The 25,813-nt window shown below is 41.9% G+C and overlaps 1 protein-coding gene across 1 annotated transcript in view; it reads right to left on the bottom strand.

Annotated features, from left to right (window-relative positions):
• The window catches only part of CHD6 (chromodomain helicase DNA binding protein 6), a 208,287-nt gene that overhangs the window by 100,843 nt on the left and 81,631 nt on the right, over positions 1-25,813 (bottom strand). The window contains exons 4-5 of the mRNA XM_082430010.1: positions 13,146-13,293; positions 11,180-11,329 (exon numbers count right to left, since the gene is read on the bottom strand). Of these exons, the coding sequence (XP_082286136.1) occupies positions 11,180-11,329; positions 13,146-13,293 (298 nt within the window). The remainder of the gene's footprint in view (positions 1-11,179; positions 11,330-13,145; positions 13,294-25,813) is intronic.

Genomic DNA, 25,813 nt, shown 5'->3' with positions numbered 1-25,813 from the left:
ACAGGGAAGAGGAAAAGAGACACAGATGGAAATACACAAGGAAAGATAAAGCATTACTCTTAATCTACATCATGTGATTAAAAAGTCTCCCCTTTCTCCATATACCTGGACTTATCTTCTACTATACAGATGGGTAACAGCAAAGGGCCCAAGCTAGATGTACTTTCCTGAGCAGTTAAATCACTACCCCAACCTTGCAGCCAAACAGAGCTCTGACTATGACAGGTGGACAGAGAACAAAGGAACAGGGGCTGGGTTACAAGAAACTAGATGAATGAACCAACTTCCTTCCTAACTTCCTACTTCATTTCCTTCCTAAATTTCTCCCACATTATTTATTGAGTGCCTTTTGTGTTTATGCACTGGTCTTATAGAAGTAAATGAGCTACAGTCTTCATCATCAAGGAACTGCCAGACATGCTAACACATGCTTTAAGTGAGGTATGGCATACATACAGCATGCAGAGATCTCAAGTGTACAGTTGTTGAAGTTTAAGTCCCACCAAGATCAAGTTATATAACATTTCCAACATCCTGGAAGACCCTCATACCCCCACTGGAAGTAACCACTATTCAGACTTCTACCACCATTGATTAGTTCTGCCTATTATTAAGTTTCATGTAAATGGAATCACATAGTGTGTGGTTCATTCTCCTGTATTACTGTGTAGTATTTTATTGTATAAATACACCACCATTTATTTATCCATTCTATTGCTGAGGAATATTTGGGTTGCTTTCAATGTTCACATAAATGCACTCATTTACCTTGGATATAACATAGGAGTGGAACTGCTAGGTTATGAGGTTGGTTATATGTTTAGTTTTTTGTTTTTTTTAAAAAATAAATTTATTTATTTATTTTTGGCTGCGCTGGGTCTTCGTTGCTGCGCGCGGGCTTTCTCTAGTTGTGGTGAGCGGGAACTACTCTTCGTTGCGGCGTGTGGGCTTCTCGTTGAGGTGGCTTCTCTTGCTGCGGAGCACTGGCTCTAGGCATGCGGGCTCAGTAGTTGTGGCTCGCGGGCTCTAGAGCGCAGGCTCAGTAGTTGTGGTGCACGGACTTAGTTGCTCCAAGGCATGTGGGATCTTCCCGGACCAGGGCTCAAACCTGTGTCCCCTGCATTGGCAGGTGGATTCTTAACCACTGTGCCACCAGGGAAGCCCGTGTTTAGTTTTAATGGATATTGCTAGAACTTTTCCCAAAGTGGCTGTAACAGTTTTTACATCCGACAGCAGTGTATGGGAGTTGCAACTGACTTGATACTGTCAGTCTTGAAAATTTTAGCCATTCCCAGTGGATGTGTATTATCATCTCTTTGATTCACATTTCCCTGATAACTAAGGATGCTGAGCATCTTTTCATATGCTTATTGGCCATGTGGATATCCTCACTGTGAAGCTCCTGTTCAAGTCATTTGCCTATTTTAAAAATTGTCCTTTTTTCTGATTGGCAAGAGTTCTTTATATTTGTGAGAGTTTAATATATATCTTTATTTCTCAATAAGAGTCCTCTGTCACAATCCATACAAACATTTTCTACCAATCTATGGTTTGCATTTTCAGCCTGAAAATGTATCTTTTGATGAACAGAAGTTCTATATAATCCACCTTATCAATCTTTTCTCTTACATATTTTCGTGTTGTTTAAGGAATCTTTGCTGCCACCAACGTCATTCATTAAGCCATATATGTGGTTGTAAATCTTCTTGTAGCCACATTAAAAAACAGATGAATTTGATTTTAACAATATTTTATTTAAACTAATATACCCCAAATATTATCATTTCAATATGTAATCAATGTAAAATTATTAATGGAATAGTTTACATTATTTTTCTCACACTAAGTCTTTAAAAATCTACTGTGTATTCCATACTTACAGCACATCTCACTTCAGACTAGGTATATTTCAAGTGCTTAATAGCCACACACAGCTAAGTACAAGCCATGCTGGGCAGTACACACCACTCTATTTTGTTCCATTGGTCTATTTGTTCTTATGGCAACACTACCCTGTCTTCATTGTGGCTTGATTACAAAGTCTGGATTATGGTAAGTATTCCAATTTAGTTCTTCCTTTTCAAGATTGCCTTGGCTAATCTAGGTCTTTTGCACTTCCATCATCAATTTCTATCAGAAAAACACCCTGCTTAGATTTTGACTGGGACTGAACTATAGACATCGTCACAATATTGAATACATGTATGTCATATATCGCTCTATTTATTTAGGTCTTCTTTAATTTCTTTCAGCAATGTTTTTCATATAGAAGGCTTGTATCCTCTGAGAGTTATTACAGGGTATCTAATACCGTGATACTATTATAAATGGTATTTTACAATTTTCCTTTCCTGATTTGATGTTGCTAGTTTATAGAAATAGTTTTGTTTTGTTTTTTTTACTATATTGTAAATGGTGCCAATACATTTGCTCGACACAGGGTTACCACAAACATTCAATTTGTTAAAAAAAAAAAAAGTGCAATATCTGTGAAGTGCAATAAAGCGAACAGTAATAAAATGAGGCATGCCTGTATTTTTTCTTTCATTAATTAATTAATTTATTTTTGGCTGCGTTGGGTCTTCGTTGCTGCACGTGGGCTTTCTCTCTGGTTGCAGCGAGCGGGGGCTACTCTTCGTTGCGGTGCACGGGCTTCTCATTGAGGTGGCTTCTCTTTGTTGTGGAGCTCAGGCTCTAGGTGCATGGGCTTCAGTAGTTGTGGCATGCGGGCTCAGCAGTTGTGGTGCACAGGCTTAGTTGCTCCAAGGCATGTGGGATCTTCCTGGACCAGGGCTCAAACCTGTGACCCCTGCATTGGCAGGCGGATTCTTAACCATTGCGCCACCAGGGAAGTCCTGTATTTTTTCTTTTTCCTTAGTTCAGTAGCCAGGACCTCCAGTGTATTTCTGAATATAAATGAGAATAATGGAATCTTTTTCTTACTCCCAAATTCAGAGGGAAAGTATTCAATACTGCACCATTTAATATAATATTAGCTGTCAGTTTTTATCTACTGACTTTTAAGATGTTCTTTCAGTATTTGGTTTTCTACAGTTTAAGATATGCTTAGTATGGTTTTCTTTTTTACATTTTTCCTGCTTGGGGGTTACCTGACATTGAATGTACTGGCGGATAGCTTCATCAGTTTATGGGAATTTCTGGCCATTCATCTTATCTTCAAACACTCCTCTGATTCACTCTCTCCTCCATGTCTAGGACTCTAATCAGATATGTATGTGTTAGTCCTTTTCACTGCACCCCAATTGCCTCTTTATCCGTTTATGCTTTGCTATGTTCTTTCCATTCTTTTTTCTGTGTGTCAGTTTAGAAACTTTCTGTTCATCTGTCTTCAAAGTCACCAATCTTATCTTCTACTGTGTCTAATCTGCTTTTAAACTCATCCACTGTGTTCTGAATTTTATAAATTGAAAATTTCAGTTTTACAGTGTTGATCTGATTCTCTTTATAGATTCAATTCTCTGTTGGAATTCTTTACTTTAGAACTTATTTTGTCCATCTTTTCCTCTATTTTCTTTAACACATTAATCATGGTTATTTAAAAGTTCTTTTCTGCTGTTATCTGGATCATCTGGGGTCTGCTTCTATTAACATATTTATTTTCTTGATTTTCAGTCAATTTCCCAGCCTTTTCGAATGTCTAATTTTTTACTGTATGATGAATACTGTGAATACTGTGAATAAGAGAATCATAGCAGCTCCAAACAATATCTTCTACTACAAGTGTTTCCTATTTTCTCTTAGACAAACAGGGAGATGGAGTGGGTCCCACTGGTCCAATCAGGGACTGTTGGGTCAGGACTGGGTTACTGCTAAGATTCAGTCCATCCCTTGTTTTACCTGTTCCTTGAGTATGAATGTCCAAGGTCACTGACTCTAAGTCCAGCAGGTCTTTTTACTCCTGAGCCCTGAAGTCTCCAATCCCAAGCAGGTTAAAAATCTCTCTTAAGGGAGAGTCAGGGTTTTTTTTGCACTAGACCCATCCTTTTAGTGAGATTTTATCTCCTAAAAGTAACGTGAGACTGTGAGATTTCAATCTGCCTTCTGGCTGAGCCACTAACTTCTTGGGCAACCCCAGAATTTATCAAATGTCTCCAGGGGAAAGCTCCCTGTTTTGGGAATTCCTTTAGTTTCCAATCATTTCACCAGCCCTGCATAATCAATCACCAGCAGGGTCAGATGGTTTCTCTTCAACCCAGAATAGTCTCTGTTTGGGCCCAGCCTGACCCTCAGCCCCTGCCCAGAACTGCAGAATGACTCCAGAGAAGAAACAGTCAGCAACTGTCAGCTCATCTAGGAATAGCTCTTCTCTGTCTGGAATTTTAGTTCATCTAATTCTTGTTGCTTCCACAGCTATCTGATGTCTTTAAAAATATGTCCTTTGCAATTCATCTTTTTTCCCCCCTTGCAGCAAGTGTTGGCCTGCCATGCCCTACTATACCCTTACCTGAGAATAGAATCCTCCAACACTAACTTTTATTTTTGGAGTTCCCTAGGGCCTAGTTTTTGGGCTTTCTTTTCTTTTCTATCCATACTCATTCTCTTGGTGATCTCATCTGGTCTCATGGTTTTAAATACTGGCTATGTTGTGTTGGCTGCCATATTTATTTATCCTCTCCTATGATTACAGACTCCTTTATCTAATTGTTACTTGTCATCTCCACTTGAATATCTCAGAGATATTTCACACCTAAGATGTCCACAAACTAAACTCCTAGTCTCTTAGCCAACCCCCCACCCCTACCCTTCCTACCTAGATTTCCCCAGCTGAGTTAAGAGGAACTCTATCCCTCTGGGTGTTCAAACCAAATATCCTGCTGTAATCCTGACTCCGTTCTTTCCCCTCCACACATCCTATCTCATCAGTCAAGAAATCCTGTTGAGTTTACCTTTGAAGTACATCGGGAATCCAGCCATTTCTCACCCCCTCCTCTGCTTCTACCCTGGTCTAAACCACCTTCATCTCTTACCCAGATTATTCCCAACTGCCTCCTAAGTAGTCTCCCTGTTTCCACTCCTGTCCCACTGATCCATTCTCAACACAACGTTCAGAACGGCCCTTTTTATTAAGTGACTCTTTTGCTTAAACTGCTTAAAATGTTTTTCTTTTAACTTGGAGTAAAACCAAAAGTCTTCCAAAGGTCTACAGAAGCCCACAGGATGTGTACCCAGCCTCTCATCTCCTCTGTCACCTTTCAAGTCTCCTAGTCCGTCCCTCATACACACCAGGCATGTTTCCACCTCCGGGACTCTGCTATTCCCTCTGCCTGAGACACTCTTCTCCCTACACGACTCCCTCACCCCTTTACTTCCTTCACTTCTTGGATCAAATATTACCTTTGTGAGGCCAACACTGACCACCCTACTTAAAACTGCAGGCTTCATTCCTGAATTCCGTATCACGCCTATTCTGATTTTTTTTTCCCATACCACTTACCACCATTGACATACTACACAATTTTATTATTTTCAGATTGATTATCAGCCTCTCCCTAGTTATTTCTACCCTTTGGAAGTTCTGGGCTTAGCCTTTTGGCTTTCCATCCCACGTAGGTTCAAAATCTGGCAAGTATCTGGAGGAGGAGATCGGTTGTGTGTATGCTGCAGGCCTCCTCTCCATTTGCTGTAGGCTCCCTCCACGAAGGCAGGGACTTCTGTCTCTTTTGTTCCTTGACGTTATCTCCAGCACTTAGAACAGTCCTTGGCGCTCAGTAGTGGTAGGTGCTCAATAAATATTTTTGAATAAATAATGTTAAGAGATTTTGCAATACAACATGGGAATAGTAGTATAAAGCAAGTGCTATGGGAACACAGAGCCAGAGTACCTGGATAAATTAGGAGAGGCTTTGGAAATGAGTTGGCTGTCTATTAGCATTCAACTTTCATAATTGCTGAGCACCTTTCCTACCTACTCCCAATTCTGTATAACCCAGACTAGCAAAGCAAGCATTCATACGTGTACACCCATGCTAAAAGAACAACTGTCTCTCCTCACCAGCAGGTTGCTTCAAATAGTCTCTTATTCTTACCTACCATGAAGAGCAGAAAAAGGTGGTTTCTGATGATAGGATTTTGATTGCTCTCAGAGTTTTTAACTAGGACCAAATCCAAGGAAATGTTAACATGTGGATGAAGAAAGCACAGGACTTTACTCTGAGGATTAAAAGGTAGGAGGGTTTAAAGCGTTCTTCATTATAGAAAATTTTCAAGTAAAAATTAAGGTATTTGAAATAAAAACTAATTTATTTTTTGGCACTAGTTAAAGAATAGGGGGAAACACACTAGTATTAAAAAAAAAAATCAATGGTTATCATCAAAATACTGACAGCAGGTTTTTATCCTATCCTAATGAAAGGGAAAAAAGAGAGTAGCGTTTCCAAAATACACATCAAAGTAGGAAGAAAACTGGAAAATCAGGATTTTTTTTTTCCCTAAACAGAGATTGTGCATAAGCATGACCATGTGTGTATAAACACTCAGTGTATACAGATACACACAGATATAAACTAAATCTGCTTGCCAAACATACTTCCATGACAGCCATCTGTTCTCAAGTGCTTGGAGTTTTCTCAAATTATCCTTCAAAGGAGACCATTTTAGTTCATTCACTTTCATGTCAGAACCTCATGAAATTAAAAATTTATTTTCTTAGGGAAAATTTCAAAAATTTTCAACCCACATCACCTCCGACATCAACCAACCACCTGATTCACTTCTATTCAGCGAGCCGTAAGGAAAGGCTCTAGCAAGAAGAAGCAACTCCAAAACACAAGCATTTACCAAGTGCCATGGAAGGTCCAAAGTAGCATCCAACAAGGTGCCCAGTCTCAGGGGCTTACACTCAGTGAAAGCAAGATAAAACATATTTTTCTTAGAAATGTACCAGTGGTAAATTCTAATCAGTGTGACAGTGACCCTAAGTCCGGCAGCAAGAGTGCAGAAAGCAAGAATAGCTTGGATTTCACAGGATAGTAATGTTTTAGTTGGGCCCTAAAGAATGGTGGCTCGTAAGAGGACTGCAAACAGGAAGGAAACTCGAAATGCACCCAAAGGATGAAAGCACCAGAATATGGGAAGCAGGATGCAGACTTGGAACACTAAGGAACCAGTCTTAGTAGAGAAAAGCATTACACAGAACGAGGAGTGGGGATAAATGAGGGTAGAGAGGTAGTATGCAGTCACATTCCTTAAAAAATCAGGCAGGAGTTTTGATCTAAAACAGAGGCGTTAAGAGGTAACCACCTTAGATTCTTGAGTGGGACACTGAAAAAAGCCAAAAACTTCTCTGGTATTATGGGAAAATGAGTCTAGTAATGGATTGGGAAGGACAGGGACCTGGGGCAGGGAATGACAAAAGTGCAAACTGTGGTCATTTGAACACTGGCCTCAGCACAACGGGTGGCAGCAGAAGCCAAGAGGAAACAAAGACAGGAGACAATCTGAGGAAAGATGCGGGGTGGGCAACGGTGGTGTGGCCAGCGGAGAAATGGGAAGAATGAAAACCATCCTCTCGGGCCGAGTGCATAGGAGCCTAAGCACTGAGTCACACGGGCTGGTACAGAGCTAGAGCCATGCCAGCCAGAAGCCACTCTGCCAAGGGGCCTGCCCACGGCTGTCGGTGTCAGAGTGAGACGTGGATGAACACCAGTGGGGAAACTATGCCAGTATGAAGAACTGGAGAAAACAAGAGCCTGAGAAAAAAGAAAAACACTTCACTCTTGTCTTTCTAATCCAGGAGTTAAGAATCACACCTGTTTCTGTAATAAGTTTTAAGCATATTTATTCATTATTCACATATTAAATAAATACATGACAAGTACAACTGAATGCAAGTCTTTATGTTAGTTACTACCCAACATAAAGTACTACCTATGTTAGGTGAAAATTGTGATAAATTAAAAAGTGAGGCTTGTTTTGTAACAGTTTACAATCTAATGGCGGGAACAATCAGGAGTGATATTCAGAACAGAATGGCAGAGGCACTGATGAATCAGAACAGTCACAGGCTGTGAACAAGTGTTCACAGGCTGTGAACAAGTGTCCGGGGGACATCAGGCATAATATAATAAATACTCCACGAAACAGAAGAGGGAAAGTGCCATACTTTCATCTGAATAGTTCCTGGGGGTTAATGTAAATTTGACTTTACTGAAGCTCTTTCATGCCAGAGAGATACATTAAAAAAAAAAAAAAGAAAAGATTATAAGTCCTACCCTAACGTAGCTCATGGCTTAGATGAAGGAAACAAAAACTGGCCGGTGTTTAAAGGACAGTGACGAAGTTAAACATATTAGAGTTAGACAGAGGAGGGGCACTTATCCCCAGCTCAGGGCGGGCAGGGAGCTTCCTGGGGGAGGTAACAACCGCGCTCAGCCCGCCAGGCACGGGAAAGACCAGACAAAGCAGAGGGTACCGTCTGCAAAGCAGCAGAAGGAGGCAAAGGAGAACACCAGGGGTGGATGTCTCATTCAAATTCAAGTCCTTCTGTCCCAAAGGCAAAATCATACAAACCACACAAATTGTAGGAGGCAAAAACTGAGACAGCCTTGGAAAAATCTATACACTAAATGTACCATAACTGTGAAAGTCTGTCTCTGTTCCAGGGACCGACATCAGTTTGACAAAGAATAAGAAAGCAAAGAGTCACAGTCAGGCTGGAAACATACTTCCAGCCCTAATCCCATATCTCAGCCAGGGGACGGGCCTCTAGACACCGAAGCAGGGCTGTGCTAATCTGCCAGTCCTGAGTTAGACTGAATCATGCGTAAAGATGTTTTTAGCAACTCACCACTAGGCAAGCACTGCTGAGGCTGCAATTTGGGGCTGGGACAGGGGCCAGCAGCCACAGAAGTGGGCTAAGCGTGCTGATAAGACACTACAAAGAAAGCAGGGAGGCAGCAGTGGGGCCTTTTTGGTGCCGACTGCACACTCTTCTCTGCCCCAAGCTAAAGCCAGCAAGCAGGCAGACACCCTTCCAAAGGGCCTTGGAAAAAGGATGAAGGAAAAGCCTCATCTTCTTCCACTGATTTTCTGTGCCACTGGACACTCTGAGGATTGCCTGGAATCCTAGATGAGATCCCTGATTTCGGGGCTTTGTGTTGGCCTGGGAAATCTCTGTTCAGACCCCCCCAGGAAGCCCACTATGTAAAACAGGTGCAAGTGGAGGGCTCCACAGAGCACTGACCGTGCAACCCGCTCGACCCCGCGCAGGCTGTCCAGTCTGCCCTGTGGCGTGGAGGCCACAGCTACATAGCTGCCTTGCTAAACATCAATGCCAAAACCACGTATCGGGCCTCTTTCTTGTTTAAATTTAGTCACAATTTTTGAGGCGTAATTAATGCAAATTCAGATTCCAGCTTATGTTTCACCACTATAAACTTTCTCTTTGCTGCACCCTTAAGAGGACAGAAAGAGCCTTGTTAGGATATATATAAATTTCCCGAATTATTTCTGTCTGATCAGCTAATGCTGCCCTTCAGGCACCAGGGGAGAAGACAGAACAATAACTGAAATATGGTTAATGACTTGGGCTAAATGGCTACTAGGAGAAAATAAAATCCCTTAGAGTGTTTCAACTACCAAACCAACCATAAAATCTCCAAGGAAGGGAAACCCGCTGTAAAACAATGTAATCCTATCACTTCACAGCAGTCTTGCAAGGGCTATTCTTAACTATGTGCTTGAAAAGTAATCTTATGTGAAAATGCATTACTCTGGAGGCAAGGTGGTTTACACAGATAAAGCATCATGAGCTCCAGCAGCCAGCCACACAGTGTCCAGGAGGAAGGACAGGTATCTGTGCTATTGCTGCACAGGCAGAACATGAATCCTGCCAAGTCAGCAACAGCGACTCCGTAACAAAAGACAGCCTGTGTCTCAGAACGTGCTGCCGGCAACGAGGCGCCTCCTACACGCACAGCCTGTTTCTTCTCTTGCTTCTGATTCCTCCTCTGTAAGCTCCTTGGCACAGACCTCCTCCTTCTCCACATTTACCCTCTGCCTTTCTAGCTTCGGGGGTCCCAGGTCCTAATGCTATCCTTTTCCTCCCTGATACTGCTGCCAATGGAAATTCCTAAACCGCATATACGGGCATCCTGCTTCTCTGCTCGAACCCAACGATGCCTCCTGCCTCCTGCCCCTCATTCAATCCACAGTATGAATGAAGGCCAAATACTTTAGCTGACAGCCAAAGCCTGCATAACATGACTCTTCCTACCACTCCAGGCTTGTCTCCCACCACTCCTAAAATCAGACCCCACCACCTGGCCGAGCTCATCAAGCTGCCATACCACATCCTCCGGGACCATCAGGCTGTGAGGCTGTGGTCCACGTCAGAAACGCCTCCCCTAAAACCCTGACCTCCCTCTCCTGTCCACTTTTCCTTCTGTGTAGCCACTGCATCCAGCACAGACTTCTAAGACTGCACTTATCACAGTATCAGCACAGCCATATGCCTCTTCTCCCAGATAAAACTCCTTGGAGGCAGGGACCATGCCTTGATACTCATCCTTGTACCCTAGGACCTGGCCCTGCAGTGGACTCTCAATACACATTTGTAATCCAACTCCCAACTGTAATTACTAGTTCATGTGATTCCATTCATGGAACAGCTATTTACTATGTATCAGACTTTTACATTCTAATGGGAGAGACAAAGAAATAAAATGAAATCAGACATCAGAACACAATTATAAGCTGTAATAAGAGCTATGAAAGAAACAAACAGGAGTGAAATAAAGAAACATTAGGATGAGGGGCAGGGATCTACTTTAAATGAAAGAGTCATGTAAAGCATGTGGTAAAGAGCATTCCAGGCAAAAGGGACCATACAGGAAAAGGCCAGTAGGTGGGAAAGAACTGCTAATTCATGGCATTAAAAGAGGCAAGTCTTTTAGCTGGAGAGTAATGAGAGAGATGGCGAAAAGTCATGTATCTGAAAAATGAATTTGGTGAATTAGGGAGAGTGTGATGACAGAGGGGCCTGCTAGGCACAGTCAGGAGTCTAAACTTTATTCTAAGTGCAACAGGAAGCCACCCGAAGGATAGAACCAGCAGTTAAGGTGATCTAACTTACGCTTAAAAAAAGAGCCACAGTACAGCTCCATCAAGTACTCAAAATGACTGTCCAGCCGAGGCCAGCAGCCCAATCTTAAGGCCGTACCTCCGCCTGCCAAGCCAGTGTAGAAGCTGAGAGGGCAGATGTCCGGCCGGCTCCAAGGACAGCGATGGTTTCCCCATCATCATCCACCACTTTGAAGTCCAGGTCCTCGTTGTATTTTCTGCGCTTCACTTGCCGTCCTGAGCGTCGTTTCTACAGGACAAACACACCCGCCAGAGAGACTATCTGTGAGTCAGAGGGAAAAGCTTGCACAAGGACACGCTCACCTACACTCACTCACAATCGAAGGAGACCTCTCTAACTTCGCAAAAAGAATCTTCCCTAAACATAACTCTTTTCAGAACTAAATTCACTCAAAATGGGACCCAGGTGAGGGAGGGGAGCCAAATCACCAGGATCCAGTGAGAAGAAGGTGTAGCCTCAGAATCCAAGGAAACGTGTTTTATGCCTCATTGCTTCCCCCACCCTGCTTTCTGGAATCGGTTTCTATTCCAGCAAAACAGGGATGGGAAGTAACTTCATCATCTTTGAGGTCCCTTCCAGCATAGCTGGAAGCTCAGGGTTTATGACAATGATTTAATAGTTTTTTTGGTTTTGATTTTTTTTTTTTTTTTTTTTTGCCAGATTCACCATACTTACCATGTACTTCTAAACAACTAAATAATACCAATTTTACTAGGACTTATTCTGAGACTCTCCTAACACCCTTTGAAATGCAAGCAGACATCTTAAGTGTGACCAAATAAGATTCGTGACTCACTGTGAAAGGACTCATCTATAATTAAGTAGCTTGTGACCTTTTAGAGAGATAACATTCTACAACAAAGCAACCCAGTGGCTTTCCTCAAACAGTAAAACACATGGTTCATCTCTACATACACATCATATCCAAGCAGTAGGAACACTTCTGGGAACCATTCACCAGCTAGCTTACTCTTAGATACTTAAACCTTACAAAACAAATCGAAAAGCCAAACCTCACCCCCCCTTATCATCTAAAAGATACCTCCTGGGGCTCTCTCTGTGTTCCCATCATTCCTTCACTGTGTCACCTCTATGACATTTAATTTTACATGAAGGATTCCACATAAAAAGCTCTCCCCCCAATCCCGCGTGCAGATCACCATCCTAGAAACACTGAACCCCCTGCCAACTCCCATCAACCTGATGTACTTGCTGCTCTGCCCGTCAGGACACTGAAGAGCCACTAACCCAAGTTTACAGGCAGTGAAAGGGGGTCTCTGATCTGACACTCCAGACACTACTACTTATTTACCACTACGACCTTAGGAGCTGACACCTTCCTACAACGAAGATCACCTAGGAATCTATGAGGGTCCAGATGATTCTTAAGGAGCAGTAAGTTGGTCTTACCCTAAATGGCCCCCATGCAGTAGCACAGCCCAGACAAACTGCTGTGGATGTCAGAGGAAACAGCACTCTCAAATATTAGAACTCACGTCCAAGAGAGGCAGCCTCAACTCAGACAGAAAATTCCTACCAATGTCCTGGGCACACTTTGGCATGTTTTCAGAAATCTCACTTAGGTGGACAACTCCTTGTTTCCAAGTTTCCTTACCATCTTGGCAAAATGAATCCATCCCTGACTTCTCCAGCATCTGGGATTATGAAAGTGTCCTTGTGTAGACTGGCCCAACACGCTGAGCCCTAAATGTATTACCTACACAGCAAAACAGGCCCTCTGAGCCTTACCTAGTTTGGATTACAATTCCACTTTCCACATTCACTCTTACTGCGGCCTAATATCATGCTACTTTGTAAGAAGCAAGCAAACACCACTAAAAAACTGGGAGATTATTAATATAAGGACCAGGATGCTAAAGAAAAGCCTGTGGTCCGTCACCCACTAAAACACTGAAAGCCCAGCCCAGGTCTGTGTGCGAGAGATGCAGGCTGGAGACAGGGAGAGAGGAGTAACAGGATCAGTGTCAGCAAGACCCCGCCCGGCAGCCGTCACGCCCACCAGGGCTTCCGGGCACAGCTGTACCTGGCTGTCTGCAGACTCAGTGGACTCCTCGGGACTCCGCAGGGATGGGTTCGGCAGGCCCTGATCCAGCTCTAAACTCTCCACTGTGGTTTCACTTTTCCTTTTTCCTTTCTTCTTTTTCTCCACTGGGGTTGGTCCTTGCTCCTTGCTACAAGGAGAAATTCAGAATTAAAGCTGTTGGGCAGTTTTTAAAACTAAGATTTCTCATGTGACTACAGTTTTGATAGCACATCCTGGAATTCTTGGGCCAGGATAGGCTTTAATGGAAAATCTACAAGAGTTTCTTCCCAGAAATTTGCAGAAATATGGGAAGAAATATCTACACAGGTTGATGCAAAATTCACTTTTTTTTAATACCCCCTATCATGACTACTATAGATATGATTAATGTGATAAGAAATAAAATAATAGGAACATCTCCAAAAAACCTCACTTCCAGTTTCACATAAATGTCTTCTCTAGGAAGTTTAATTCCTTCACAGATATTGAGAATCATCCACTTCCAATCTCCCTTTAAGTTACATGGGAAGAGACATCTCCCTAATCTGTCATCACCCTCTATTGAGAATGGTCTATGCATAAGAACTTGGAGTGAGTACCAGGAGCTCAAAACTGAAGACAACACTACCCAGCCCCTGAGGAGGTTGTAATGACAGAATTCCTACAGACCACCTAGAGCTATATAGCCCAATGCAGCGATGGATGCTTCTTGAGAGAGGTGGAAATGGGCAAAGTCCACCCACCCTGAAAGGCCCTGCTAAGATGGCAACATCACTAATAAGCCTTTTCGGGCCCTGCTGGCTGATAAAATCTCTTTTCTACACTCCCAAGCAACTCAACTGTGCTTTGCAAAAGGTATTCAAACTTTGATCTGTCACCAAAGTTAGTCATTACACGTGACACCAGGCTCAGAACCATAGAGGACCTGGGATCCTCTGCAGTGGCTCGATCAACATTTGCTGAATGGATGAATATTTTACACTTCTCTGAGCTGTCCTATCAGACTCTAAGTTCCCAGAGGACAGAGAGTATGCACTTGATTAAGTTTTGTATTCCTCACAGTGAGTAGTCTTATACCTAAAACATACTAAGTATTCAATATTTACTGGATAGATAGATGGATGCATCAATGGATAGATACGATTACGTGTCATCGGGGAGATTTGGGAAAACACATTTGAGCAGAGATATATACAGAATTTTGATAGACAGAAAGACAGGAATAATAATAATTACAGCTAATTCGTATATAACACCTACTACATGCAGGCACCTGTTCTCTAATCCTTTACACGGATTATCTCCTTTACTCTTCACGACAACCTTGTAAGGCAGATAGTATTAACAACCTAAGTTTATCAAGAGGCACAGTGAGTTAAGATTTCCAGGGTAACATGGCTAGTAAAAGGTAGAGAAAGTATTTAAACCAGGCATGCTCGTAACCACCATGGCATTCTTGGGGAATGGAAGAGTGTTAAAGGCACATTTAGTAAAAGATAGCCTGTGTGGCTGGATGACAGGGCAAGTGAACAGAAGCACTAAGTAATGGAGCTGGAAGGAAACCAGGAGTACACGAGGACAGAGAGCTGAGACTCACCCTGTGTGAAAAGGGCATGATGGCGAGCCCGGGCAAGAGGGAATGAAGACCTAGGCGAGATAGGCTCAATGAGAACTCATCGGTGAAAAGGATTTGAAAGATCCAGCAGAAGTAGTACCAGTAAGTCTTGGCAGAATGTGGAGAATGAGGAAGAGCCACGATTACTGGTATTTCCCATCAGGTGAGTTACTGGAAAGTGCGGGGGCAGACAGGGACACCACCGGCCTCGTTCAGAGACGGGAGGTCCAATGGGATGAACCCATAGCGGGATAGCACCCAGCGACAACGGGCGGTCACCCATCACTTGAGTGCAGACCCAGCCCACCCCGATTCCCTAGGCTGAAGACTGGCTTCCCTACCTGTCAGCAAAGCTCTTTATGAAAATTTTTTTGAGGAAATGAAACTCAAGGGATCCTGCCATTTTAGAGAACTGTGCATTTTAACAAGAGACCTGTGCTCTCAAAGCCGGGGAAAAAAGCACTTCTTGTCAGTTTCAGGACAGGAGACTCAGGTGAAACAGTTTAAAAAGATGCCAAATTTTCACGGCAATATTTATCTCATGTTACATGGCTTCTCGCTAAGAAAATTACATAGCAATTTATATTCTACAAAGCACTTATGTGCTTCTGTCTCGTTGAACTGTTACAACCACGGTGCCATGAGGGAGCCAGGGCACATGAGCTTCATATTCCACATAAAGAAACAGGTTTAAAAGCAACAAAGGGCCCAAAGTTAGCAGCCGAGCAGAGGCCTGCGCTCAGCTCATGTGACTCACAGCCTGTCACTGTTTATTCCATATCATGTTTCCTGGCTCCTTTTTTTTTTTTTTTTTTTTTTTAACCCCAGGCTCCCTTTCAATAAATGCAAAAACTTCAAATCTCCTTTAATCTTATTTGAATCTCAAAATTATGACCAAAAGAATTGTTAACAAAACATTCCAGTGACCCAAATATACAGAAAAATTCATAAATCCATAGTTGGTTCTCTTAACAAAAGAAGGTTTGTGCTTAATTTTTTGGACACACATTTAAAGACAGCTAACATACCGAAAGTCACCATAATGATCCCGTGCTCAGAACCCCATTTAATCTTCTGTAAAATCTCAAATCCTTCTCCCAACATCTGAAATCAATTTTATCTATCTACTAAATATAACTTCATATTGGAAAACTTTGTCTGTATATGTTTAATCTTCATTTTAAATATTTGTATATAGATGGGCTAGAAACATGCTTCATTGTGAAATATCCCACTGAAAACTAAACCAAGCTCAAGACACAATTAAGGAATAGAACCTCCTCAAAACATTTTTTTTAAGGAATTTATTTTTATTTTTTGGCTGTGTTGGGTCTTGGTTGCGGCATGCAGGATCTTTTGTTGCAGTGCGTGGGCTCCTCTCTAGTTGTGACCTGCGGGTTTTCTCTTCTCTACTTGTGGCACGCAGGCTCCAGAGTGCGTGGGCTGTGTAGTTTATGGTGTGCGGGCTCAGTAGTTGTGGCACGTGGGCTTAGTTGCCCCACGGCGTGTGGGATCTTAGTTCCCTGACCAGGGATCAAACCCGCGTCCCCTGCACTGGAAGGCGGATTCTTTACCACTGAACCACCAGGGAAGTCACAGAACCTCCTCAAAATATTAAACCTTACAACAAGGCTTGTATATATTTGCCTTCCATGTTTTCAGAAACAAATTAAGTGATGAAAGTAAGGAGGAACTGTAGTCAGGCACCTCCAAAGTCCAGCCTGAGGCACCACGAGATTTCCTAGGTAGAAGCTGAGGGTGGGGTGGAGCAGAGGGAAACTTCTTAAATATATGTCAGTAAAACTGGAAAATGTCTAGTGACACCTATTTACCTATCTGGGGGTAAACAAGAAGATACTCTACCTGGGAAAATCTTCAAAGTGATTTTCTGGAGGTTACCTTTGACAACAGAATCAATTTTGAGTTCCAAAAATTCTTCCTGGAGCTCTTCTGATAAAGACAAATATCAGGAAGAAAAGATTTCTTATAAGCTTATAAATGGGATTTTCAAATAGGACATCAAGAAAGTATCACCTGTATTCATCCTCCAGGAAGACTAGGTGAAATGTGTTTTCCCCGTCTTTGGAATGAGCTTTGAAAACGTTATACTTGAGTGTTATCAAATGAAGACATTTTAACCTCCACATTGCTATACCTGCAGATGCATTTGGTCCATGAATGTTTTGTTTGCTCCTTGAAGTTCTACGTTCTTCAAAAATAGTGGTCAAATAATATGTAACAAAACTATGTATGTATGTATGTACCCTTTGATCCAACAATTCCATTTATAGGAATATACTCTACAGATACACCTCCAACAATATGAAAATATATATGTACGTGGTTATTCAGCATTATCTGGTAATTTCAAAATAACAAAAAAGACTTAAATGTCCAAACATTAGTGCTGAATAAATGAGGATACATACAAAGGAGTACTATGTAGCTGTAAAAACAATTAAGAAAGAATTCTGTAAACTAATATGGAATGATTTCTAAGATACACTGTTAAGTGAAAAAAGCAAAGTACAAAAGAGTATAGTAATATGCTACTTTTTGTGAAAGAATAAAGAGGAAGTAAGAAAACTTGCATATATCTACTTACTTTACAGAAAGAAACACAAAGAGGATAAACCAAAAAAACAATGATTATCCACAAGGGATAAGTGGAGGGAATGGGGTGGAAGGAGTGACATTTCTCTATCTTTTTATATAAAATCTGACTTTTGGAAGCATGTTACATATCAAAAAATTTAAAAATGAAAGATGAAAACAAGCTGAAATAAATGAATCTAAGTATTTCAAATGAATAACATAACCACACTGAACAGATGGAAAAAAAAATCTCATTAATTTATAAACACAATATCTGACTATATACTTTCAGCTTTTGGGAGAAGTAGGGAGAACAGCAAACATATCCTGAACTCTCTTTGGTAGGTGTATAGGTGAAGCAATTCTGAAACCATTTTAGTTGTGGTATAGGATTAAACAAATGAGTAAATGTGTTGGTGTTAGGAGCTGTGGTTCTCACCCAAGAAGTGGGAAGACATAAATATGAAATGGTGTAAGGCAAGGAAGATATTGTAGGATGAATCTAAACTGGAGGCCTCAGTGTAATCACATGTTTTCTAAAATAAGTATCTGTATGAACACATGCACATAAATGGGTACATATGCATTATGAATATACTGTGTGCATGTAGGTGTGTATATATGTGCATGTACGTATATGTACATGTGTCTGTCTTGTGTATTTTTTCCCTAGCTTTGACAACTGAAAGAGCTGAAAAGCAGAGATGCTCCAAAAGCAATGTGCACACATAGCGCTCAGATTTTGGTTTCTAATACCAAAGTTCCTCACAAAAATGGCTGATTCCAAGACACGGAAGTTATAAGATCAGCCTGAAACATCTTGTTTTGTCAGAGAATAAAGGGAGTGCTCAACAAAATTAAGGCAGCACGTCAAAAAGGCACAGGAGTCAGCTTAAAGAGCTCACGGTCACAACTGGGGCCATTTGAGCACCAAAGTAATCAAGGTCAGTAATGAATTATAAGCCACTGAAAACAATAGGAATCCATTCCAATGACAGATAGACAGATAAATAATGAATAAATGAGGGAGAAAGGAAAGCTCTTGCTTATAGAATACAAACAGTAAATGGAGAGGAATCGGTGGAGTTGGAAAATCATTTTGTAACCACTGTCGTAAACATACGTACAATCCAGAATCATCAAGGAATGCTAAATCTGGGGGGAGAACAATTTGAAAAGGAACAGGATATTAGCATGATCTTACGGTGTCTTTCCACAGATCGCGCATTAGTTGTACATAAACAAAAGCAGTAACTAGATAAATGGTTACACATAAGAAAATGGTCTTACTCCTAGGAAAGATACACTGGAGTATTTAGGGATAAAAAGGCATGATATTTGCAACTCACTCTCAAATGGTGGAGGAAAAAAACATATAAATATATATAAATATAAATTATTCCGATATATATCTATTCCACAGCTGAAGTGGATACTGTTTGTACAGCATCTTTTTGCTGATAATCAGTACTGATCCCCCAAACCACGACGGTGAACAGAAGGTCAGGATGGGCTATGGTATCCTAGTTCTTTTACCACAGTGATGGACACATGACCCAGAGAGGCGAACCTGGGACTCCTTCCTTTAAAAAAAAAAAAAAAAAAGATTAATTTTGGGTAGGAGTGGGCGGGAAAATGAATCTCTTTCCTCCTAGGTTACAAGGCTGTTAAGCTATGAGCCCACCGTTACAGGCTGGCACAGTTCAACCTTGAGAAGGAAAGCAGTTGTCAAGGATAGAGCTGACACTCAAAGAGATGCAGAAAGGCGGGAGACAAAGATCTCTGTGGAACCCTCAACGGTATAGCCCTTGGTTCTGATTCCTTAAAACCACTGAACCCACTTGTTTTTTTTTTTTTTTAACTTAATTCAAGTTGGGTTTATGTCACTTGTAACCAAGAGAGTTCTAAATAATACAAAGGTCGAATAATCTCACCATTTAATGGCACTTGAGGCTGGATTGAAGCAATCTAATTTTTATAATCCTCGCTTTTCCAGCTTTCAGAGTTAGAACAAACTAACTTAGAGGACAGAAAAAAATGGCAGATAAGATTTTAGAGGCTCAAAGTCCCTTTTTCAGTAACAAAACCCAAATTGATTTTATAATAAAACATATATCCATATATCCGCTTTAAAGAAGCATCTATCAAGTATTTATGACATGCAAGAAATTTCCAACATATCAACTATACCATTCATGCAGGACAACTGTCGGGAATAACCAATTAACAGTTTATTAGTAGGCCTCGGCCCCAAAGCCCTCTCACCCTGTCTTCCACACAACTTCATTAGCCAAGATTTTATACATCTTTACTTTCTGCAGTTGCATTAGGAAAATAAGTACCTTTTTTGCCTTCCATATAGGGAACTGTACTATTAAATCACTAGACAGACAGACTTCCTCAACTTTCCTCCTAGCTCTATCTCCAGTTCCCAACCTCCAGCTTTCTTTGCTAGAACTGAAAGTTAGAAACAGAGTGCTGGATCTGAGTATGAGGAGGAAAGTCTGGGTATGTCACAACACCGTACGAGACTCACTGCTATGAGTCTTTTATTACTTTGCCCCCATGGATTCCAGGTATTGAAAAAATTTAATCTACCAAACCAAGTGCATTATTTCAAAATGACTCCCCTCCCATTTTAAAATTAAATCTTATAAAATGTCCATCGAAGTCTTAGCAGGAAACAATCAGTTACTGCCACAGTGAGTTGCCTTTACCCCCAAATTCAGGATGACTGAAAACAGCTCACAGTGCCAATTACTGCCTCCGCAGATGTGCACGCACCTGGGGAGTCCAGCCCGGGATCCACTGCCCCACTCGAGGAACAACTCTCCAGAAAAGCTCCCAACCCAGGCCTTGTCGCGGGCTCTGATCCTCTTCCCGGAAGTACAGCACTGAAAACGTGGACATTACCCCAGAGAGCTCATTTGCACACTTAATCCAACTTTTACTTAATGCCCATATTCGTTCAGTCTATATAGAGAGAGCTGAGTTGAGCATAGGTTTTTTTAAGATATTGGTTAAGAGACTTCCCTGGTGGTCCAGTGGGTAAGATGCCGCACTCCCAATGCAGAGGGCCCTGATTCGATCCCTGGTCGGGGAACTAGATCCCGCACATGTGCCACAACTAAGAGTTTGTGTGCCGCAACTAAGAAGACTGCATGCCGCAAGTAAGAAGTCCGCATGCTGCCACTAAAAGATCCCGCATGCCGCAACAAAGATCCCGCGTGCTGCAACTAAGACCCGGCACAGCCAAAATAAATAAATAAATATTTTTAAAAATAGATATTGGTTAAAAGAAAAACATATACCCAAAACAAATGGTTTGGGTGCAGATATAGTCATCTGTAGACAAAATGTGAACCATATCTCCTTGTCCTCAACCCCTTTAATCATATCATTAGCACCATCAAAACAAAGATTATACAAGTTTGTGACATTATCATAGTAAAAAATGAAACAAAAGCATTACATTCTTATAAGATGAAAAAGTAGAGTTTTAACAGATAATCTTATTAAAAGTGATAAAAGCAAATGAAAATAATTTTTTTTTAATGCAGAAGGGCTTCAAATGAAACATACGATCACCAAATCCCACTTTCCAGAGAGATGTGCTTTTGACTGATACCTCTCTAACTCCAAATATGTTCATGCCTCTAGTTCTTTATTTATCAACACTAAGCAATAGCTACTCACATCCTGATATGAAAGTTGATGAATTTAGACCTCATATTATCTCCCCTATTACTCTACTCTAGTTGTTTGATGAATTCTTTTAGTTTAGGCTACTGTGTTTTAAATTTTTATTAGTCCTTTCTTGTTTTCTGACTGTTCCTTTTTCGTGATAACCCATTCCTGTTTGCAGACAAGACATCATCTTGAATCTGAGGATACTAACTTAAAATCTTTACAAGTCCTTTTCCTTGAATTGTTTCTTCTGAGGACAGTTGTCCTGGTCATTCCTCTTTTTCCTGCTTCCTTGCTGCTTTTCCTCTATGGTCTCGGGATCTTTGGTGGACTGTTCCCATTTAAAATGAACGAGGCTGATAATGCAGGTGGTTGATGAGGCTCTCTGCTGCTGAGTAAGTCACTTTCTCCAACAAGCCTCAGCCCTGAATGGGAGGCCTGGCCTGGGACTCTGCATACACAGGTGGCTACCCCTTTCTCCCCTTTTTAGGGGTATGGGCAGGGAAAGGCAGAGAAGCCTGGGCTCCTGTGCCCCCTTGTTGTGGATGTCAGTCTCCACTTGGAGCCTAGACCCTCTTCCAGAGCAAACTGCTCAATATCTTTAGAGTAACTGTCTGACTTCAGCCTGGAGCTGACAAATCATGCAGCTACTCTGAAGACAGTCCCTTGATCAGCCACCTCCAGTTCTGGCCCTTCTCCAGGGCTGCCAGGGCCATTGTGAGGAGGAAGCACTTCTACCTCTGCTACAGACATAGCTCCTGCATGTGCTCTGAGCTGGGACTCCCTCCACAGTATTCACCCATCAGTATGATACTATGGGCCTCCCTCATCCAGAAATTCATAACATCTCTTACCTTCGAAGAATTTATTCCCTTCTGTTCTTCCTGTCATTTCATTAAAGATCTGACGAAGAAGGGAAAATAAACGTATGCTCGGCCTACCATTTTAAAACTGGAAATCCCGCAAAGAACATTTATTTCAATACCATTTTGCTTTAAGTCTTTTCTCATCTATTAATTCCTTTAATAACTAGCTCAATACTCACCTCTTTCAAGGGACTCCCTAGACTAGAACTGAAAGACTCTCTCTTTTTTTTTTCTCTTGGCCGCACCATGTGGCTTGTGGGAGCTCAGTTCCCTGATCAGGGATAGAACCCAGGCCACGGCAGTGAAAGCCCAGAATACTAACCACTAAGCCACCAGGGAACTCCCTAAATACTCTTAATCCTCTAAATCCTTTCAGCTAATTCTATATACAGTTATACTAGGTTCTTTCATTTGTTTATATTTTTGCCTGTTTTTGGAACACTTGCAAGGCTGTTTCTCTAACTTGTGAAAGTTCCCCAATGACAAGGCTCATAGATACCCCTGTGATACCTTCCTTCCTCCACTATCCCATTCCCAACAAAAGTACTCATAAACAAAACAAGGCACACAGGAGGCAATAAATACATACTAGATAAATAAATGAGAAGGTATTCATCAAGCATTTTTGTTTAAGTAACTCTTTCCTTACAGACGGAGTAAAGGTCTACTATACACCAGACCCTAATTCAGAAAGCCCTGGGAATTACAGAGTAAGCACTCCAGGAGCTCTCAGAAAAACAGGAATGGTGACTTAGTCCAAAGCTTTAGAGGTGGGTCTCTGACATTATCATTTAGATTTCTTCCCTACTTAACATAAAGCCCAGTGGGTTCCAAGCAGAGGGTCTCTACTCAGAACTCATTCATGTCTTTATATTTGTCTTCTTTCTTCTAATAAATGATCAGAATATAGAAAGTCTCCCAACAGGGCTTCCCTGGTGGCGCAGTGGTTAAGAGTCCACCTGCCAGTGCGGGGGACACGGGTTCGAGCCCTGGTCTGGGAAGATCCCACATGCCGCGGAGCAACTAAGCCCGTGTGCCACAACTACTGAGCCTCCGCATCTGGAGCCTGTGCTCCGCAACGGGAGAGGCCACGACAGTGAGAGGCCCGCGCACCGTGATGAAGAGTGGCCCCCACTCGCCACATATGGAGAAAGCCCTTGCACAGAAACGAAGACCCAACACAGCCAAAAATAAATAATAAATAAATAAATAAATAAATAAATTTATTAAAAAAAAAAAAAGTCTCCCAACAGAAAGAATCTTGTCAACGGACACTCTTGAGCCTCCATAAAGATCTGCACGCTGAACAAAGACAGGTGATTGACCTTCGAACAGTGAGGCAGAGCTGAAGTGGTTGAATTTTATTACCCCTCCCGCAACACAGTTATCAGCTGACTCACCGCTCAAACAGTGATATAATCAGGTTTGGGGCTTACCTTTCTAGAAGCAACCATCGAAGACAAAAAATCAGAAAACATAAAACCTTCCTACCAGGATGTTATCAAACCTACCGAATTTGGGAGGAAGATCTGCTCTGGGTTGACAAACCCAAACAAATGGGGGTAAAAAGCTGAGGCACAGAAGTTGAGGTTAATGAGACCATTCATTTCTTTTCATCGTTTTGGTTTTTTCATTCCTAGCAGATGTTAGATAGCCCTCCACTTGGGCCAGCACACTGATTCACTTCTTGACTTTGAGAGAGAACATAAACCATTCTGACGTGTGTGGAAATTCCAAAACCTATGCTCTGCCCTCAACCAACAACAGGGACACCAATACTCAAGACCCTGGCCTACAAAGGCAAAACCTCCAGCTCAGCCAGAGCGCCTGGCTCCGGGTTCGAGAGGGCGACCCAAAGGGCCACTGACCTACCTCCTGACGCCCTCACGCACGCTGGAACGGCCCGTCTTTCCTGCTCACCAAGCCGTGCTTTAATGCCATGAAGCTGACTTTTACTAAAGGCCATTTCAAAAATGAAATATGAAATTCACAGGCACATAGAAGCATTTGACGTAAAAAACTGTTGAGGACAGTATCCACTACGTCACATAATGTTCTCAACTGGTAAAAATTTGACTTCCCTGAGGAATTGGCCCAGTGTTTTTCTAATCTCAAAGCATTTTCCCAAAGCCCTTATCGACATTACCTGACCTCGCAAACCTGAGGCCTGCCTTCCTCTCTGAGCCCCTCGCTGCAGCTATGCGGGCCGCGGGTGTCCACGTATGTACAGGTCTGCGCATGTGTTTGTAGGTGTACGTGTATTTGTGTATATCTTCTTATGCCAGGGGCCCCATCCTCTTCGGGAAAAGGTACTATAATTAAAAAATAGTAAAAGCAAATAAACTATACTTGTGAATTTTAAATTTCAGAGTCAGGGAAATGACAGAGAGCCTAACTTGGCTTCCTGGAGGAGCCTTCTTGCTTTTTATATAATAAAGGAGTGAACTAGGCTCATACTCCAAGATAGTTTGGAGGGAAAGGCAGAGATGGTAGGTTTTTTTTTTTTTTGGAGTATAATTGCTTTACAATGGTGTGTTAGTTTCTGCTTTGTAACAAAGTAAATCAGCTATACATATACATATATCCCCATAAGAGAGGGTAGTTTTTGTTTTTGTTTTTTTAAAGGCTTCTCCTACCTGAGTGTTTTTACCCACTAAGCAGTAAGTGGATATGTGTCGCTACTAATATCATCCTTGAAAAGGAACATCTGCTAGACTCTGTCATCTGTTTAGGAGGGGAACTGTGTTCAGTTATCTATCTGCTGCCTCAAGTGCAAAGAGACACAGCACAGGAAAAAGCTGGGGCCATCTTAGTCCTTGAGAGGATCCTATGGAGTGTGCAAACTAAAATCCTGTAGAAGAGGGGCCGTTTCCTACAAATAAAAACCCAATTTCTCTGATACTGGGATCGCCCCACTGTTATCCATTCCTGACTTTCCCTAGCAAAGTGAAAAGAGGCGCAAAGCTGCGGAGAAAAAAGTGGGTTTTCCAGTTGGGCGAGCCTGGAGCCAAATCATTAGCTCATTAGCTTGGTGCCTTGGACAAGTTACCTCGAAGTTTTCATTTCTAAAATTATAAAGTTTATAAGAATAAAATATTTCATTATAACCACCTCCTGTTATTTAACAATGGGATCTTATATGGATCTCATTTTCAGGGAGAAGAGCTCTATCCATTTGTTCTAAGAAAACAAATTATATATATAAAGTATTTTAAAATAATATATAAACCACACACACACACACACACACACACACACCCCTTCTATGTGTCCAACAACCAACAAACCTCTCTGCTGACCAACCCCAGGGACATAAAAGACACAAAGCACGGTGGTCCTGACCTCAGGCACTTCACTTTTGTTGAGGAGACAGGTCATACATACAAGAAAATACTGGGTTATGACTGAGAGACAGCCTACTGCAGAGGTTAGTGTATAAGACTGGGAATCAGGAGGTCTGCGTTTATGACACACCCTTGCAAACAAGTCACTTCTTTGTGGGTCTGTTTCCCTGGCTGCATGCAGCAGGGCTGGACTAGATCTCTTTTATTCTTCAAGGTCTAAAAGTCTTTGATTTGTGATACAAGTGAGGCCCCAAGGGCTGTGGAAATTCAGAGGGGACGCGCTAGCACAGGGTGTAGGAGCTCTGTGGAGGAACTGGGTGGGACTTGCACTCAGAGCTGAAGAAGGGAAGGACTTGGGAGTCTGAGAGGAGGACAAAGGGCATAATGTTGGAGAAGAGCGATCCAGAGGAGGAGGAGCCAAGTACCTTATTTAAGGCCTAAGGAGATGCATCTAGCCGGCCAGGTCTGCTGCCAGAGACCAGTAGGCAGGGAGAGGTCAGACCCCAAAGGGTTTGGATAACAGAAAAAAAGAGTCTGGATTTTGTCCTGGAGGCAGTAGGA

This window comes from Balaenoptera physalus (genome assembly GCF_965194825.1).
Source record: "Balaenoptera physalus genome assembly, chromosome: 16".
In the NCBI taxonomy this organism is placed as follows: domain Eukaryota; kingdom Metazoa; phylum Chordata; class Mammalia; order Artiodactyla; family Balaenopteridae; genus Balaenoptera; species Balaenoptera physalus.
This window is presented reverse-complemented; position numbering and strand designations above follow the sequence as displayed.